Here is a 16,987-nt window from a genome sequence, read left to right as displayed (position 1 = left end):
GACTGACTGATAATCAACGCCCAGCCCAAACCACCTTCCCTAGAAGGCTGAAAATTTACAGGAACGTTACTCATAAGTAGTAGGCGCGTACTAAGAAAGATTTTTCCAATCCGCCGCCATCTTAAAAAATGGCGACCAGAAATGAAAAAAAACCTTCTCTATGCAACAAAGTCCGCGCGTTTCAACCGATTTCGCAAATATTTAGTACTCTGGTTTCCTTTAACCTATAGAGGGGCTGAATGGTCTTTTGGGTTAAATTTGTTTCCATCTTTATAAATGGCGGCCAGAAACTTAAAAAACCTTCTTTATGGAACAATGTCCGCATGAAAAGTAATGAAAAATGTCCCGACGGGCGACGCCGAGTGCCTTAGCACCTAGGGTGCTACAAAAATATTAGTCATCAGTTAAATCTACCCATTCTTTATATCATTTTGATGGAATTTCTTATTACACGCGAGCGACGCCGAGGAAAGGCTAGTCTATGTATATCTAACAAAGTCCTGACTGATTACCACAACACGTTGCGAGACTTGGCAATGAATCCTCATTTAGCCTCAATATATTAAAAATTCGTGTTAATAACAAGTCAATCAATATTTCTTAAAAAAACCCAAAAATTACTTAATCCCATCGTTCTTTATTATCTAATTACGAATCTTCACAGCCGAATAACGTCTCGGTTGACCTCCGAACCAGCTGAGAAAAATTAACCCTGCACTATACCGAAATCAACCTTCAAGTCATAACATAATAATAAAGACGACCCACTTGCAAAATCACCAAGATAGAAAAGAAAATATTATTAAATAAAAAGGGGACCTCGTCTTATACTTAACGAGCGAGAATCGGTTGACAAATTTAGAATTTAAAATTCACTTAGATTACGTAAGGTACTTTCCAATCATTCTCCCGCTATTTTTTACCTACAAAATGATTATAAGCACAAATACGTAAAAATATTGGTCGAGGTCGCACGAGGAGAGACTTTATTTTTGATTCTTTATCTCAGCAGTGAACGACCTCCCCACCGAGCAAAAATGATGGATAATTTGTTTAAAAAGAAAGCTTTTATTCAGATGTTATGTGTAGGTGGGTGTTAAACAGGGTTGCCACGAAATTTTCTGATGCAAATTCTCTGTTTTAAGGTGCTAGTGTTCTAACGGGGCTCCCATCAAATCTCAAAAATAAATAGGTTAAAAAGGGACTGTCACTTTTCACGACAAAAAATAGGGTAAAATTGGGACCAATATTTTGAAAGTAGAAACCAAAAAGGTACGAGTACGACCACTGGTAAAACAAAATGACAAAAAAATGTCCTAAACTGAAAATTTTTTAACTATAAGTGAAGTTAAGAACATTATGGGATGTCCTTAGCTAGTCAACAATTTAATGTGGATATGAACGAGTAAGATAACTTGAATTTCATGTTCGAATTATGCCTAGTATGTGAATTATGTTTCGAGGGATCACGTGGTTATTTCCAGTGGAGGCACTGGAGGCACTAAGATTTAAATCAAAGTAAGAGTAATTAAGTTGACGTGTTAGGTCTCTATCTAAACGAAATGACGTCAGGGGCTGATAAGTCTGCTATAAATTAAGGGGGATATACTTAAATCATAACTCGAAAACGGTGGCCCAGACGGCAAAATATCATAGAAGTTACATTTTCGACTCAAAATCCCCCAAAAGAACATTCCCCTTAATTTATCGCAGACTTATCAGAAACACCCAGTATATTATAAAGCTCTTTATCAATCGAACCCCAGTAATTCGAAACCAGTCGTTTATAACATCACTATGAACTAACAAGCAACTGATCTTGACTTTCGCCCAGCCGAGATAAGATTGCAATGTTCAGATAAATTCTTATCTTCCCAATTTTTTAAACTTCAAAAATAACTTCACTTTGGTCGTTCGTTCTCGTTTAAGACAAATTTCTGTGCAGTCCATAATATTTTTCCGCGAGAAGTAGAAATGTCAAGAAAACGGGACATTAAATGTGACCCGTTATTTGTCAACAATAATTTACAAGTAACAGTAATTAAGAAAATCAAGATTACCAATGAAATGGCTAGCGTGTCATCAGTGACTGAGGTAAGATTTTGAACTATCTACTTGATAATATTGCCGGGGTTTTAACATTTAAACGTGTATATATTTTTTACAGGATTTACATAAATTTCGAGAAATTTGTGAGAGGGAGACGAGAAGGATTCAGTGCGAGCAAAATCGAAGGTTTATTTCAAGAAGGGGCTAATATTTGCAACGTCTAAGAATTTAAATAATTATCTTCACCGAAAATATGATCTTATATTGTACATAATAAGGAAATTTTTAATTTGTAAAGATGGATAAATTTAAATAAATGTAAGTTTAAAACATAATTTCGTGTAATTGCCGAATTACAAGCTAAATACCAACATTTCGAACACCACAAGGATTTCATTAAATTTTTGTTCAAGTCCTCTACTATAAAGCTTTGATACATACACAAATTTCAATCACAATCTTGAATTTTCAGCCTTTTTCAATCATTACCTCGAATTTATCCCCTCATTTTCATCATTACCTCGAATTTATCCCCTCATTTTCATCATGACCTCGAATTTATCCCCTCATTTTCATCATGACCTCGAATTTATCCCCTCATTTTCATCATGACCTCGAATTTATCCCCTCATTTTCATCATGACCTCGAATTTATCCCCTTATTTTCATCATGACCTCGAATTTATCCCCTTATTTTCATCATTACCTCGAATTTATCCCCTTATTTTCATCATTACCTCGAATTTATCCCCTTATTTTCATCATTACCTCGAATTTATCCCCTTATTTTCATCATTACCTCGAATTTATCCCCTTATTTTCATCATTACCTCGAATTTATCCCCTTATTTTCATCATTACCTTGAATTTATCCCCTTATTTTCATAATTACCTTGAATATTTCCCCATAATTTCAAACATTTCCATGGATATTTTCCCTTAATTTAAATTATTATCATGTATTTTCATCAGACCTTCGTTTCTCTCCATTTTGCAAAATAATCTTCGATTTTCTCCCCAATAAATTTATGATCACACTTAAACCTACATACATATTAACCTAATCTTTCTTCAGGTTTCATATTATAGCATAGACTGTAAGTCTCCGGCGATAACATATTTGACAAGCACTATTAATTTTTATTACCTAAAATATTATGAAACTTGAGAAATTAAATTAAGTAGGTATAATAAATACTTAAACTACATAGAGATAGAACAGAAACGAGTCTACAATATCCAATGTGTCTCCCTTTACACTGCAGGGCTAATTTCTCTTTTTTCTAAAACTACAAAGTTACTTATCAGTTAAAAACAATTAACACGGGGAGTACGCAGACGCCAGTTCGTGTTGGCACGCGCTTCTATGACATAACTACAAGCAGAAGTAAGATGAGACTAGAAGTAAAGAGCTCTAGCATTGGTAGTAGATCCTGGCACTAGTGAACAAATTTGAGGATTTTATGCCGCTTCCGTCGCGCCTACACTACAGAGAAAAAAATAGGTCTAGTTCCAAAAAGAATTTCCTACCCCCTTCCCCTCAACCTAAAGCCGCGGAACACGGACGCGGGTGCTTGAATCTAGTTCGGCCGTCTACCGCCACGAGCGTCTCACGTTTTGGAGGGAAAATTCAGAAACAGCTACCAGAGGGCAAACCGTTGGTGTGTTATCAAGAATATTCACTTTCGTCAAGTGAAGAATTTGGTTACCTAGATACTTCTAGTCTCATACTACTTCTGCTACAAGCGGTGAACGCCTCAGGGACTTTTAACCCAACAAATAGTTTGACCTCATAATGTTTTAATAGAGTTAAGAGAGAGGATTATCTCGGAGACATAACTTTCTCGATCCACTACCACGAATTCACCACGCCCTTAAAAAATGATGGTGTGCTTAGAAAGAATTTGATATTGAGAAACTTGACTAAGAGTCTAGAGAAGGTAAATTAATAGTGAAAATTATATACAGTTCTAATTAGAGGAATTTTCTCTTCTTTCTCTACATTTTAATTTAATTTTAGGGTTACTAATTGGTCAAGGTGCATGTAAAATTCCTTATCGGAAAGGCAGGAATTTTTTTGGAATAACAGGATTTTATAGGAGAAAAAAGTGGGTTTTATAGAAAAATATAGAGGAATAAAAATACATGCTCATATAAAAAATTATTTTGGCTTAATCTATGTAGAAAAATCTCCGGAAAATATCAAGAGGCGATATCTAGTTTACTAGGGAGAAGTTATAAGATGCCGAAGTATTCGCGCGCCATAGTCCCAGTCCCCCTTTCAAAATACAAGTGGGGACGTAAAAGGAGCCCGGGCTATTTCGCCTCCTCTCCTCAGTCGGAAAATACGTAATTTTCGTCAATCACGTCGCGCTGACGTGAGTTTTCAAGAACCAATGAGATGCTGGCTGTAATTTAGAGGCGGGGATTAACTCCGGACCTACCTACGTTTGGACTGGAGATAAAGCTGGAAATGTGGCGAATTTATACCTTCTCCCTAATAAACTAGATATCGCTTCTTGGTGTCACACTAAGGCACACGTAGATATTAATATGACGTACTTGTAATTTAATTTTTTTTTCTTTAAATATTTTGAAAGGCGGTACCATATTTAGCCTTGATTCTAATATAGCCAAAGGGCATTATTTTTAAAATATAATTTAGTTATTTTTAAGAATGGAATGAATTTAAGGTAATATATAATTAAATTGTTAGTTTAATTGATACACGACACATTTATTTAGATTCCAAGAAATAATATTTAATTGAAAAATATTAATTCATGTTTTTCTGAAACTGCTTGAACCGTTAAGAATAAAGTTGTTTCGCATTGACGGTGGTGAAAATTCCGAAAGATTATACGGATAAAAACGGAAAACGGAGTGGTCTGCAAACTTGGTTTATAGAACTTTAAGGAGCCCCTCCAAGGACATGTCAAATAATTAATTACGATGAAAATAACCGTTAAATTGCAAAGAGATAGTGACAGCAAATATTTTACAACTTAAAACGTTTGAGTGTTAAATATTTGAAGAATGATTTTAGAAAAATGAAAAAAAAAGACACCATTAAGATTGTTTTACATAAATCATTTGGTATACTTCGAAAAAACTCATAAACCTAGATTTTATTATTAAGAAATTTTCATAAACCTATGATGGGCACTGAGAAATTTTCATAAACATAGGAGTACGCGCTAAGAAATTTTCACAAACCTAGTTAGAGATGAACACTAAGAAATTTTTTTAAACCTAATTAGAGATGAACACTAAGAAATTTTCATAAACCTAGTTAGAGATGAACACTAAGAAATTTTTTTAAACCTAATTAGAGATGAACACTAAGAAATTTTCATAAACCTAGAGGTCAGCACTAAGAAAATTTCATAAACCTAGAGGTCAGCACTAAGAAAATTTCATAAACCTAGAGGTCAGCACTAAGAAAATTTCATAAACCTAGAGGTCAGCACTAAGAAAATTTCATAAACCTAGAGGTCAGCACTAAGAAAATTTCATAAACCTAGAGGTCAGCACTAAGAAAATTTCATAAACCTAGAGGTCAACACTAAGAAAATTTCATAAACCTAGAGGTCAGCACTAAGAAACTTTCAGTGCTGACCTCTAGCACTAAGACATTTTCATAAAGCTAGAGATGAGCACTAACGTTTTTCTTCAACTTTGAGGTGAACATTCAGAAGATCAGAACCACTCAGCGTAATAAGTGTACCTGTTGTTCATTTGACTATACTAAAATGCATTACATTTAACCTCAAGTCGCTAACCCTTTCATAGGACCAGATTCATCAAATTACAGGATTGAAACTGATGGTGGCCATTGCTAAGCCACTAATAACCGACATTAACTCCCTCTCTATTTCAAGAAAGAAAACAACAGCAAAAATCTTACTACATAAACCAACGTGTCACTATCACTTTAAAGCCAGATCAACCATGAACTGGGGCCCATAGGTAAAGGTTTTCTTTAAAAAGAAAAAATAAGATGAAAGGGGCACAAATACGTCCTTCATAGTGGGGCCCTCTTCAAGAAAAAGTTTTATTTTTTCCCCTATTAAAATCAACGGAGCGTCGTTTTGAAGTTCAACGTGTGCCTTGTTTAAAGGCATTTACTCTAGCAGCTACTATCTCAATCATTAATCCTTAATCCCTTGACGTTTTGGGAAATGCTTTCGCTTCGATCGAAAATAATGAACATCAAAATTAAAAATAAAAACAGACTGAAACGTGATTGAGTTATCAAGGCGAGCTATGTTGAATTAATGTTACCATAAGTTTATAAGATATGTTCCTTCTATAAGTATGACACTAACTATACTTCGTAATGCTAGAGACTTACAGCTCGAGATAACTAGTTAGAGAACGACAAGCGAGAATTGAAGTCCTACACTCGGTGGTTAATTTTGAAGGACTTCCATCTTCCTATTTAGTCTGCATTACTAAGCCTTTGACAGCGCCTCACCAGGCGTCGCTTTACGAGAAACTATGACGTTTTACCTACGTCACTTTATGACAAGCTCTTAGTTACCGGTCACAAACGTATGGAACATATCTTATGAACTTCTACAAATATACCAAGAGAAATCTAACTCCTTTCACTAATTAAAGGGAGTATAACAGCAGGGTTAGGGTAGTTTAAATATTTGTCACCTTTAACCCCTAGCTATGGTCCTTTCAATTTTGCCAGAACGCCTAATTGGAGGTTATGTTTTCTTTAATTAAAATTTATCTGCTACGGGAAACATATGGTCAACAAAATTTTTGGTTTTGTATTAAACTATTTCCAGGTTTAAGGTGATCCAACTACTATTTGTGTTGGATCTTTGTGGTGCAGTGAACTTAACAACAGACACATCCGGTTTAAAAACGTACTTGATTGCGTGTTCTACGTCAACAGAAATTCGTTGCGAACCCCTTCAAACCCTCCCTTAAAAATAAATTGTGGGATATTACCCAAGAACAACTTCTTTCAAGGTAACTAGGGCCATCTTTACTATTATTTAACTTTATGATACTAATCCTAATCGCAACAATGAGACACTGTACTCTATTTCAAAGAAAAACGCAATAAATAGCTCTGACTCTGCATTGCTATTGAATCTAGCCCTAAAGACGCCTTGCAGGTCGTCGTCACCAAGATTAGTGGTTGACGTTTAATTTTGCAATTAAATCCATATCCGGTATATCAGGGTATTCGAAATTATTAAATCTAATTGCGTAAAACTTATAAATTCTTCTGGAAAACCCCAATCATAATCATAACTTTGGTTCATTAAAATAATGATAAAATAAACAAAATTTTTCATCCATCCAATCAAAAAATTAAAACTTTGTTGTTATTTGTAAGTGTTGTTATCAGTTCAATCAAAATTTAAGCTAACCGGAACGTACAAAAGAATAATCTGGGCCAAATATACTTGGTACCAACTGTATAAACAATAGTCAAGTGGCAGCTTTATGTTTTTGATCACAATAAACCTTAAGAAATGCTAAAACTGGGTGTCATTACTCTGTATCGAGTCAGGGACGTCCAGCTAGATGAAATTTATCATATAGCTTTATATCCGAAATGATGGGGGTTTGAATACCATTATTAAATACAATCCCGAACTCTCAACCTCGATCCAAAAACTAGTATATTTAAGAGTACATGCAATAAAAATAAAAAAATACCATAGCTTAAAAAGAATGATTATCTTCTCTGTAAAGATACAGACGGAAATTCTAATTTATTTAATTATTAAGATAATATTGTTTATTATAACCCAATTTTTTTTTTCAGCCGTCAATACTTTGAATGATATCACTTATTTGCATACTCTATGAAAAATATTTTAATTACGTTAGAATTTTCAATTTTTGAATCGTGATTGAGTTCAGGGACAGTTAGGTTTACTTAGGAATCTAATATTGAACTAGTCTGGCTTATATTTGAGTTGAATATTAACACACGTCATAGATGTTTTTGATATAAGAGTGTCGGCAATGGGGTCTATTAAAAGTTTGTTAAATTTTGAGTCCTCTCTCAATATTTCCTTTTATTCATGGGGATTTGATTCTATTCGATTTTAATAAAAATTGCAGGAATGTGTGGCTCACTAAAGTACAATCCTACCCTTAAGCTACACATTTAGTAACCAATTTTACCAACATTCTAAAACACAGTTAATAATATCACTCAGTGAAGCCAAGGCTTAGTATTTTTTATTTTGGGTGTCGTCAGTACCGTTTCTGCAATCCTAATAAACCTAACAAATAATTACTCATAAATGTACTTACATTATTTTGGGGAATCCACTGATGTAAAAGACAAATTTAATTCACATTTTAAACACGCAACATCGATATAATTCACCATTAAATTTTACATAAATAGGATGTAAAACACTAAAAACGTAGACGCGCCAACTCTGCGACTTTTTTGGCCTAAAAAGTAAAAAAAAAAAAAAAGGGAGCAAGGTTAAATGATCATCGCGCATGCTCCCTAAAAGCGGCCGGTTATTGGTTCAATTTGACCCCAAGCCTCCAACGGAATTTTTCATTTGGAAGACGCTAGGCGGTATTCATAGCCAATTTTTTCGGAAGGCTGTGTTTCAACGGAAACAATTGTATTGCCATTATTGCGGTGTAAAGGCCAAGAAAATAGTAAAAGCAATTTATTAATTTTGAGACTTTATTCATTAAAATGGCCAGCAAACGTAAGAATAGCTCGGAATCCTCATCGGAAGAAGAAACGAGAGTGGACAAGAAACCCAAGCAAGATAGCAAAGATGAAAGCAGTAGCTCCGATTCTGGAACTGCTAAGCCTATTCCGAAAAAAAGCGCTGAGAGTAAGAAAAATGACTCAAATTCGGATTCAGACAAGAAGCCAGCGCAGGGCCCTAAACCAAAATCTAAGAAGGTAGCTGAAAGTAAGAAAAAGGAGGATTCCAATTCCGACTCTTCCCCTGTTAAGTCCGCTCCTAAGCCTAAATCAAAGAAGATTGCCGAAGCTGCAGCTGCAGCTGCTGCCAAGAAGAAGGACGCGGAGTCCAATTCTGATTCGGACTTTGACAAGAAAATAGCCAGCAAACCTGCGCCCAAGTCTAAATCCAAGCCAGATACAAAGAAGAAGGGTAAGAAGGCAGCGTCATCGGAATCCGAGGAGGACAAGAAGGTCAAGGCTGACCCTAAGAAGTCCAAGTCGAAATCATCGGGTGGTGATAGCGAAACTTCGGACCTGATTGCCATCTCCGATAACCGGTTCATCAGCGTCAGAATGTTCAAAGGAAAACCACTGATTGATATGCGAGAATACTACAAGTCTGATGGAGAACTGAAACCAGGACGAAAAGGAATCGCCTTCAACGTGGAGCAATGGAATAAAATTAAAGACCGCGCTGACGAAGTGGATCGCAAAATTAAGGAATTGCATTAACTACTCGAAATAACAATTGACCTTAAACATTCTTGGCTTTTATTTGTTTGAACAATTTGTAAATTTCGCAGAAATAAATAAAGTTCCTTTCTCTTCTCCTTAACTTGACTTTTCTTTTGAGAGCTTAAAAACCTAGAAAATAAGCTTTAGCAGGATACGTACCCAAGGTGGACACCAATAAGCTTTAGCAGGATACGTACCCAAGGTGGACACCAATCACTGCGCAACGTGTACATAAGGTTATGCATAAATCGCCTTATAAACTTGTAAATAGGGTTATGCATAACTCACCATATAATTTGTACATAGGGTTGTGCATGACTCATCTTATAAACTTGTACATATCCCCTCGACCATAAACGATTTAGTGAATATCCCTTCGATTATTTTAAAATCGGCAACGATTTAGTGAATATCCCCTCGACTTCCTTTTAATATTACTTATTGGCGATTGCCAAGTCACGATATTTTTGATACGAACAAAGATGTATAATAATGATAGAGTCAAAGAATATTGGTTATTAATTAGGAAAAGGACTTAATTTATAACATAATTGTTCAATTGGCGATTGAATGAGAACTAAAGGCAGACTTGGCTCTACATGGGATCTCAGAACGTTTTACGGCGGAGAGGGCACGAAGCGAGGCTTGGCCCATTTTTGTACATGTTAATGTTTTTCATAGGTCTGTCCTTTCGGATTCTTATTATTGCTGAGACGATTTGTTTCAAACCCTGTAGGCTGTAAGGTAGAAAAATAGGCGGTTTTCAAAATGGAGAGGGGCGAAGCGTTGTCTGCTTAAGACGGAACAGTTACCGGGACTAGACACTCTAGCCTTTGGTAAGGCAATCCAGTTTGGCTCATAAAAGCCATTGAAATAAGGGGCGAAGAAAAGACTACTTTCCCTCGTTTCCCGTAAATTTGTTACACATCCGGTTTACACGGCGCATGCGCGACTTTTCAACAAATCAGGACCCTTCACAAGTGAGATTTGTAAACGGGCGGTTAGGACATTTAACGGGGCGACTAATTTCGAAGAAGCGGGCTGGATAAACGGAAATTTAAGTTTTCATTTAAGAAATTAGGCATGGATGAAGGATGCGCGTGCAAAACTTTCGACGCTCAACAGGATGTGCAACTCCCTATGCTAAAAAGTAGACAAGTCGATACTAGCGCCGCCTGGCTACCAGCGCTGGAAACCCTCGATGGAAAAATAAAAAATTCTGGACATAAGAAAAAAACACGCGTACCGTCTATTTTTTTCCTTAGCGTCGTCTGCTAGAAGCAAAACAGTGGTTTTTTTTCTTATGTCCAGTATTTTTTTTTTCACGCGAGGGTTTCCAGGGCTGGTAGCCAGGCGGCGCTAGTATCGACTTGTCTACTTTTTAGTATAGGGAGTTGCACATCCTGTAGACCCGCGAGCGTCGAAAGTTTTGCACGCGCATCCTTCATCCATGAATTAGGTATGTAATAACGGTTAAACACTGTATTTACCCAAAATGCAAAAATGATTCTCGATGCTTTGACCCCACTTATGTGAAAGGCGTTAAATTTGTTCCTTTTCCTAAGCCTTTGACCAAGTTTGATTGTCAAAAATCGTTTCGAATAATGCGCGCACGCGCGATGTATAACAAAATAATACACGTGCAATCTTGTTTGTCCGCCATCTTTCATTTGTTCCCGCTAGGTGCGCTGGGATCACCAATGGCTTTTGTGAGCTGCGTTTTTCATGGACTGTCTTGTCCCGGTGAAGCTGGTCCAAGGTCTAAAGATAACAACAACAGTGAAATTGAGGATATGGTACCGGATGAAAATGCTTTTCAAATGGTACATTTGAACCAAATTGAGGCATTGAAAGCCGAAATGGAAACGGTTAAAATGGAATTAGCGTCAGAGAAGGTGGTAAAGAAGACGGAGAATTTAGAAAAATTATCCAAGGAGAAAGATGAGGTTATCTCGGTTTTGACGGAACGCAATGAAAAGTTGGAGAAGGAACTTAAAGCGAAATTAATTTCACTAAAGACTGAAATGACGCGGGCTAATAAGCTTGAAAACCATAAAATTGATACCATTGAACTAACTGAAAATCTACGTAAAGTTTTAGAGTTAAGCAAGGCTATGGAAAAGACAGAGGTGATAGAAGAAGGAATTCGTAAAATGGACCGTGCTCGTTCACAGTTTTTGTTGGAAAGTCGTGAAATGAACGACAAAATTTCCGCAGCTAATGGCACAATTGCTAAATTGTCTACTGAAATTACTAAACTAAAGACCGAAGTTAGTAATTTGAAAGCTAAGGGTGAAACAGTTCGCGAAGTTCTGGATCAAAAAGTGAAGAAACTCGAAAGTTTGGAAAATCAGAACAAGGATAAGAATAAGAAGATCGCCGATTTGGAGAAAAAGTTGGCCAAATCGTACAATGAAGCCCAATTCAAGGAACTGCAGGACAAGTACAGCAAACAACAATTGCAGTGCGAGATATTGGAGAAAAAGTTGGACAAATCATATAACGAAGACCAATTCAAGGAACTGCAGGACAAAAACATCAAACTACAATCGGAGTACGAGACATTGCAGAAAAGGAACCAGGATTTGTCAATAACCAACACCAACTTGGAAGAAGATCTAGTCACATTATCTGAAAAAATAGATGAAATGTCGGCCATTTTGGAAGTTGAGAAATCAATTCAAAATAATGGCCAAGACCAAGTCTTAAAAGACATGCAGAGTCACATTAGGGAAATCATAGAAACTGAATTGAATTGCCCCATATGTTCAGAGTTTTTCATCGAGGCCACAATATTGGGGTGTAGCCACACCTTTTGCGATCACTGCATTACATCGTGGAGGAACAAAAATAAAAAGGATTGTCCCTTATGTCGTATGGAAATCAAAAGTCAAGTAAAATCACCTACCATTGATCAATTTATCACGAAGATTGTGGATTATTTGGCCATAGATGTCAAGGATCAAAGAGAGCAAGTTCTTGCTGCCAGAAATAATTTGAAGCCAAAGACGCAGGTTGCCGCCGAAAAACAAGTGCCTACTCAACCAAATGCCTGGGAACAAGTGTTTAACCTGCCGCTACGTCGGGCGGGTCAACCTCAACGCAATGCAGCGCAGGCCCAGCGTTATGCGATGCCGACCCAACGTGATGCGACGCTGACCCAGAGTAATGCGACTCAGGCCCAGCGTTATGGGATGCCGACCCAACGTGATGCGACGCAGACCCAGAGTAATGCGACTCAGGCCCAGCGTAATGCTGCGGAGACCCAATGTATTGCGAGTCAAGCTCGATTTGATACAGCTCAACTTCAGACCGTACGGTTTCAAGCACTACGACAACGTGTTGCTAGCCTAGATATGCGTTATGAGGGCCGAGCTATTCGTGATGAGGGCCGAGCTATTCGTTATGCAGGTCGAGGTGTACGTGATGCTGACCAAGTGCATCGCAATGTAGCAATCTATCGTGGAAATCGTGATGATTGGGCAAGGCCCTCTGCAATGCATCATGAGAGTTCACGTCAAGATTCGGATCATGGGATGGATACGTTAGACTTCTATTAAGAAAGTCTCTCTCAAACGATGAATTTATTCATTACTTAATAGATTCATCTTCAAACATAAAAAATTTTAAGCCTTAAGCCAAAAAGTGTCCTTAAAAAATTATTCCTAAGCCTTAAGAGAAAGTGCTATGTTTTTTTTTTTTTGTTATTTTCACTAAATTTTTCTGTTCCACATAAAATTTTATTCAATTGTCATTACATTCCTAATAAAAAATTATATTTTGAAATTAATTCCGAATGTTGTTAGTTTATTTAATGATAGAATCTACTTGTATACGTCTTAGCAAATAGCCACGACAGTTTTGTGCGTTTGTATTTCCCGCGTAGACCAATCAAACGGTATAACACCATAGATGGCGATAACGTTCTAGATTTTTTATTTTGGTTCTAGGACCTCTCATTGGCTGAACAATTTCTGTCCGCGCACTACCTCCTATATAAGAATCTTATATAGGAGGTAGTGCACCAATAAGCTTTAGCGGGATAGGTACCCAATGTAGACACCAAAGGCCTTTGGCAGGATAGGTACCCAATGTAGACACCAAAGGCCTTTGGCAGGATAGGTACCCAAGGTGGACACCAATAAGCTTTAGTAGGATAGGTACCCAAGGTGGACACCAATAAGCTTTAGCAGGATAGGTACCATAGGTTGACACCAATAAACTTTAGCAGGATAGGTACCATAGGTGGACACCAATAAGCTTTAGTAGGATAGGTACCCAAGGTGGACACCAATAAGCTTTAGCAGGATAGGTACCCAAGGTGGACACCAATAAGCTTTAGTAGGATAGGTACCCAAGGTGGACACCAATAAGCTTTAGTAGGATAGGTACCATAGGTTGACACCAATAAACTTTAGCAGGATAGGTACCATAGGTGGACACCAATAAGCTTTAGTAGGATAGGTACCCAAGGTGGACACCAATAAGCTTTAGTAGGATAGGTACCCAAGGTGGACACCAATAAGCTTTAGTAGGATAGGTACCCAAGGTGGACACCAATAAGCTTTAGCAGGATAGGTACCCAAGGTGGACACCAATAAGCTTTAGTAGGATAGGTACCCAAGGTGGACACCAATAAGCTTTAGTAGGATAGGTACCCAAGGTGGACACCAATAAGCTTTAGCAGGATAGGTACCCAAGGTGGACACCAATAAGCTTTAGCAGGATAGGTACCCAAGGTGGACACCAATAAGCTTTAGCAGGATAGGTACTATAGGTTGACACCAATAAGCTTTAGCAGGATAGGTACCCAAGGTGGACACCAATAAGCTTTAGCAGGATAGGTACCATAGGTTGACACCAATAAACTTTAGCAGGATAGGTACCATAGGTGGACACCAATAAGCTTTAGCAGGATAGGTACCCAAGGTGTACACCAATAAGCTTTAGCAGGATAGGTACCCAAGGTGGACACCAATAGGCTTTAGCAGGATAGGTACCATAGGTGGTCACCAATAAGCTTTAGCAGGATAGGTACCATAGGTTGATACCAATAAACTTTAGCAGGATAGGTACCATAGGTGGACACCAATAAGCTTTAGCAGGATAGGTACCCAAGGTGTACACCAATAAGCTTTAGCAGGATAGGTACCCAAGGTGGACACCAATAGGCTTTAGCAGGATAGGTACCCAAGGTGGACACCAATAGGCTTTAGCAGGATAGGTACCATAGGTGGACACCAATAAGCTTTAGCAGGATAGGTACCATAGGTGGACACCAATAAGCTTTAGCAGGATACGTACCCAAGGTGGACACCAATAAGCTTTAGCAGGATACGTACCCAAGGTGGACACCAATAAGCTTTAGCAGGATATGTAACGAAGGTGGAGAGCCCTTAGTTTTGTTGGCCTGGGGCATTTGTTAAGGTCATGATCGTGATGACACTTTTTCAAGACTCCCATCAAGTCTCTATAATTAGCCTCTTCTATGTAAAAAAGGGGTTGATACATTGCCGTCTCTGCGTACTCTAAGTATCCAAAACTCCTAGAGCGCAGGCTTGTTCAAGTACAATTAGTAAACTAAATAATTCTGTATCGCGTATTAATATAAATAGACTATTGCACAAAATTCTTAAACAATGTCCAGAATGTAGAAACTATCAGAATGGTTTTAACTTAAAGCACTTAAGAAAAAAAAAGAACCGTCATCTTACTAGGTATACTGTAAAGTTTTCTTTCCTCTACATAAAGATGTCATTTCAATTACAGCCTTAGGCATACCAAACTTAAAATGTAACTAAAAGCATTCAAAGGACGTTAAACATGCGATTCCTGCTTTTAAAATTTCTCGAAATCACGAAATGAAAATTACAACGCACAGTACTAATGTCATTCAAGGTTGTAAGGATGCCCCATAGCCACTGGCTATTTTCTACATTTAATACAATAAAACCCACACAACAGTATATTCCTTTTTATATAAAATATTTAAAATCGTAAAGTTCCAAATACGGTTGTCTAGAAATATTCGTGATATCATTTTATGATGGTGTTAAGTATAATTCTAGTCCCAATAAAGTTGGAAGTTTAGCCTTGGTTCAGACGAGTTTAAATAAATAATAAGCTCTTGAAAGCCTATCATTAAATACACAACACTCGTCCAACTTTTAAGTACTTTGCCTAAGTCTCAATCAACTTTGAAGATTTTTCATTCACAAAAGATTTTCAAAGTTTGATAAAAATAAGAAAATATTGTGGTAGATACAACAATGAAGCTCTCCTCCTACTTACATTAAATATTAAATTTAATGTAGATAAACCCGAAGTTATCGAGTCTGAACCGAGTAGAAGGAGATATGTACTTGGGAGGCAGGAATAACAAAGGACCTTGTGACTAGGGAAAAAAATTAAACGACACACGGAATCTTTATCTCCACGCCTTCACTTCGACGCTTTTGTCATGGTGATGTCAATAAAAGGATATGATACAAGGTCCTCCTACAGCTCTAAGAATCATCGAGGCACCACGACAATTACCCCCATGCGATGGCGAAAGTACTAACCACACCATGAAGAGAAAAAAGTGGTTTCACCCAAGAGATATGGCACCACATTGGTTTGGTTGAAAAGGACATCAACAAAGCATATTGTCTCGAAAAAACATAAGCAAATTACAGAAGGAAGGCCATGAGTAGGAGGTACGAATTGGACGAGGTGAAGTGCAGAAGTAATGTTGGTGGGGCATGTGCGGCAATGAAAGTCTCCCAGAGATTAAGTGATGCCGCATAGCGCCATTCCAAAATAGCAGCTAGTTCTCATGAATTAGCTTCTATTTTTAAGACACTATGGTCATCTTTGACGTTTCCATACCATACGACCCTACCAATAGGGTAGGCAACAATCAGTATCGATACATGGAAGGGGGGTTGATACATTGCCGTCTCTGCGGATTTTTAAGATACAAAAAGATTACAGCGCAGGCGCCAAAAAGCGAGGTGGAAGGCAAAGTTTTACCCCCCGAGTCTTTCCCTCTTATTTACATAGAAATGGTCTATACGCCGAGGATGCTAGAAGGACTTCGTTGCCGTGGATGGGGCAGGGATAAGGGAGGTGAGATGGATTGGAAATGATGATGGGCGACCTGCGGCACCTCATCTCTCCCAGTGTACCTCGCTCACGTCCCTAACCTTTGGTAGGCGATTGCTAAGTGCTACCGCGTAGCGCCATTTTATTTGTAAGAGAACTAGCTTCTATTTTTCAAACAGAGGGGGTGTCCTTTACGACCCTACCTAACCGCTGAGGATCCTGGGAGACTACGGTGCCGTAGGTGGGGGTACAGAGGCAACTCTATAGGTATGGGGGTTTCCACTTCATTCCTCTCTCCTTCAAGGATGGGGCTACGGAGATTATGGAGATTTCTACTTCATCTCACCTTTAAATGGTGAGCTAAGTGAAATCGTTACATCATACTCGTTGTCTTACCCTCTCTTGCCACTAAACTAT

General features: G+C 37.7%; 1 protein-coding gene and 2 long non-coding RNA genes across 3 annotated transcripts; all 3 read left to right on the top strand.

Moving 5' to 3' along the window:
• Positions 1-1,693: 1,693 nt before the first annotated feature.
• On the top strand, positions 1,694-2,384 carry LOC149702897 (uncharacterized). The gene is made up of 2 exons (XR_016381670.1): positions 1,694-2,094; positions 2,168-2,384. It is a non-coding gene; the product is annotated as an uncharacterized LOC149702897 (long non-coding RNA).
• Positions 2,385-5,922: 3,538 nt separating this feature from the next.
• Positions 5,923-8,501, top strand: LOC149702896 (uncharacterized). The gene is made up of 3 exons (XR_016381885.1): positions 5,923-6,018; positions 6,859-7,038; positions 7,123-8,501. It is a non-coding gene; the product is annotated as an uncharacterized LOC149702896 (long non-coding RNA).
• A 2,335-nt stretch (positions 8,502-10,836) lies between these two features.
• On the top strand, positions 10,837-13,581 carry LOC149702895 (uncharacterized). The gene is made up of 2 exons (XM_089866822.1): positions 10,837-10,943; positions 11,168-13,581. The coding sequence occupies exon 2, from the start codon at positions 11,185-11,187 to the stop codon at positions 13,042-13,044; it is 1,860 nt and encodes a 619-aa protein (XP_089722948.1). The 5' UTR covers positions 10,837-10,943; positions 11,168-11,184; the 3' UTR covers positions 13,045-13,581.
• Positions 13,582-16,987: the final 3,406 nt, after the last annotated feature.

Source organism: Phalangium opilio, unplaced genomic scaffold (assembly GCF_054372755.1).
Source record: "Phalangium opilio isolate 3A_F unplaced genomic scaffold, DU_Popi_V2 ptg000017l_1, whole genome shotgun sequence".
In the NCBI taxonomy this organism is placed as follows: Eukaryota; Metazoa; Arthropoda; class Arachnida; order Opiliones; family Phalangiidae; genus Phalangium; species Phalangium opilio.
This window is presented reverse-complemented; position numbering and strand designations above follow the sequence as displayed.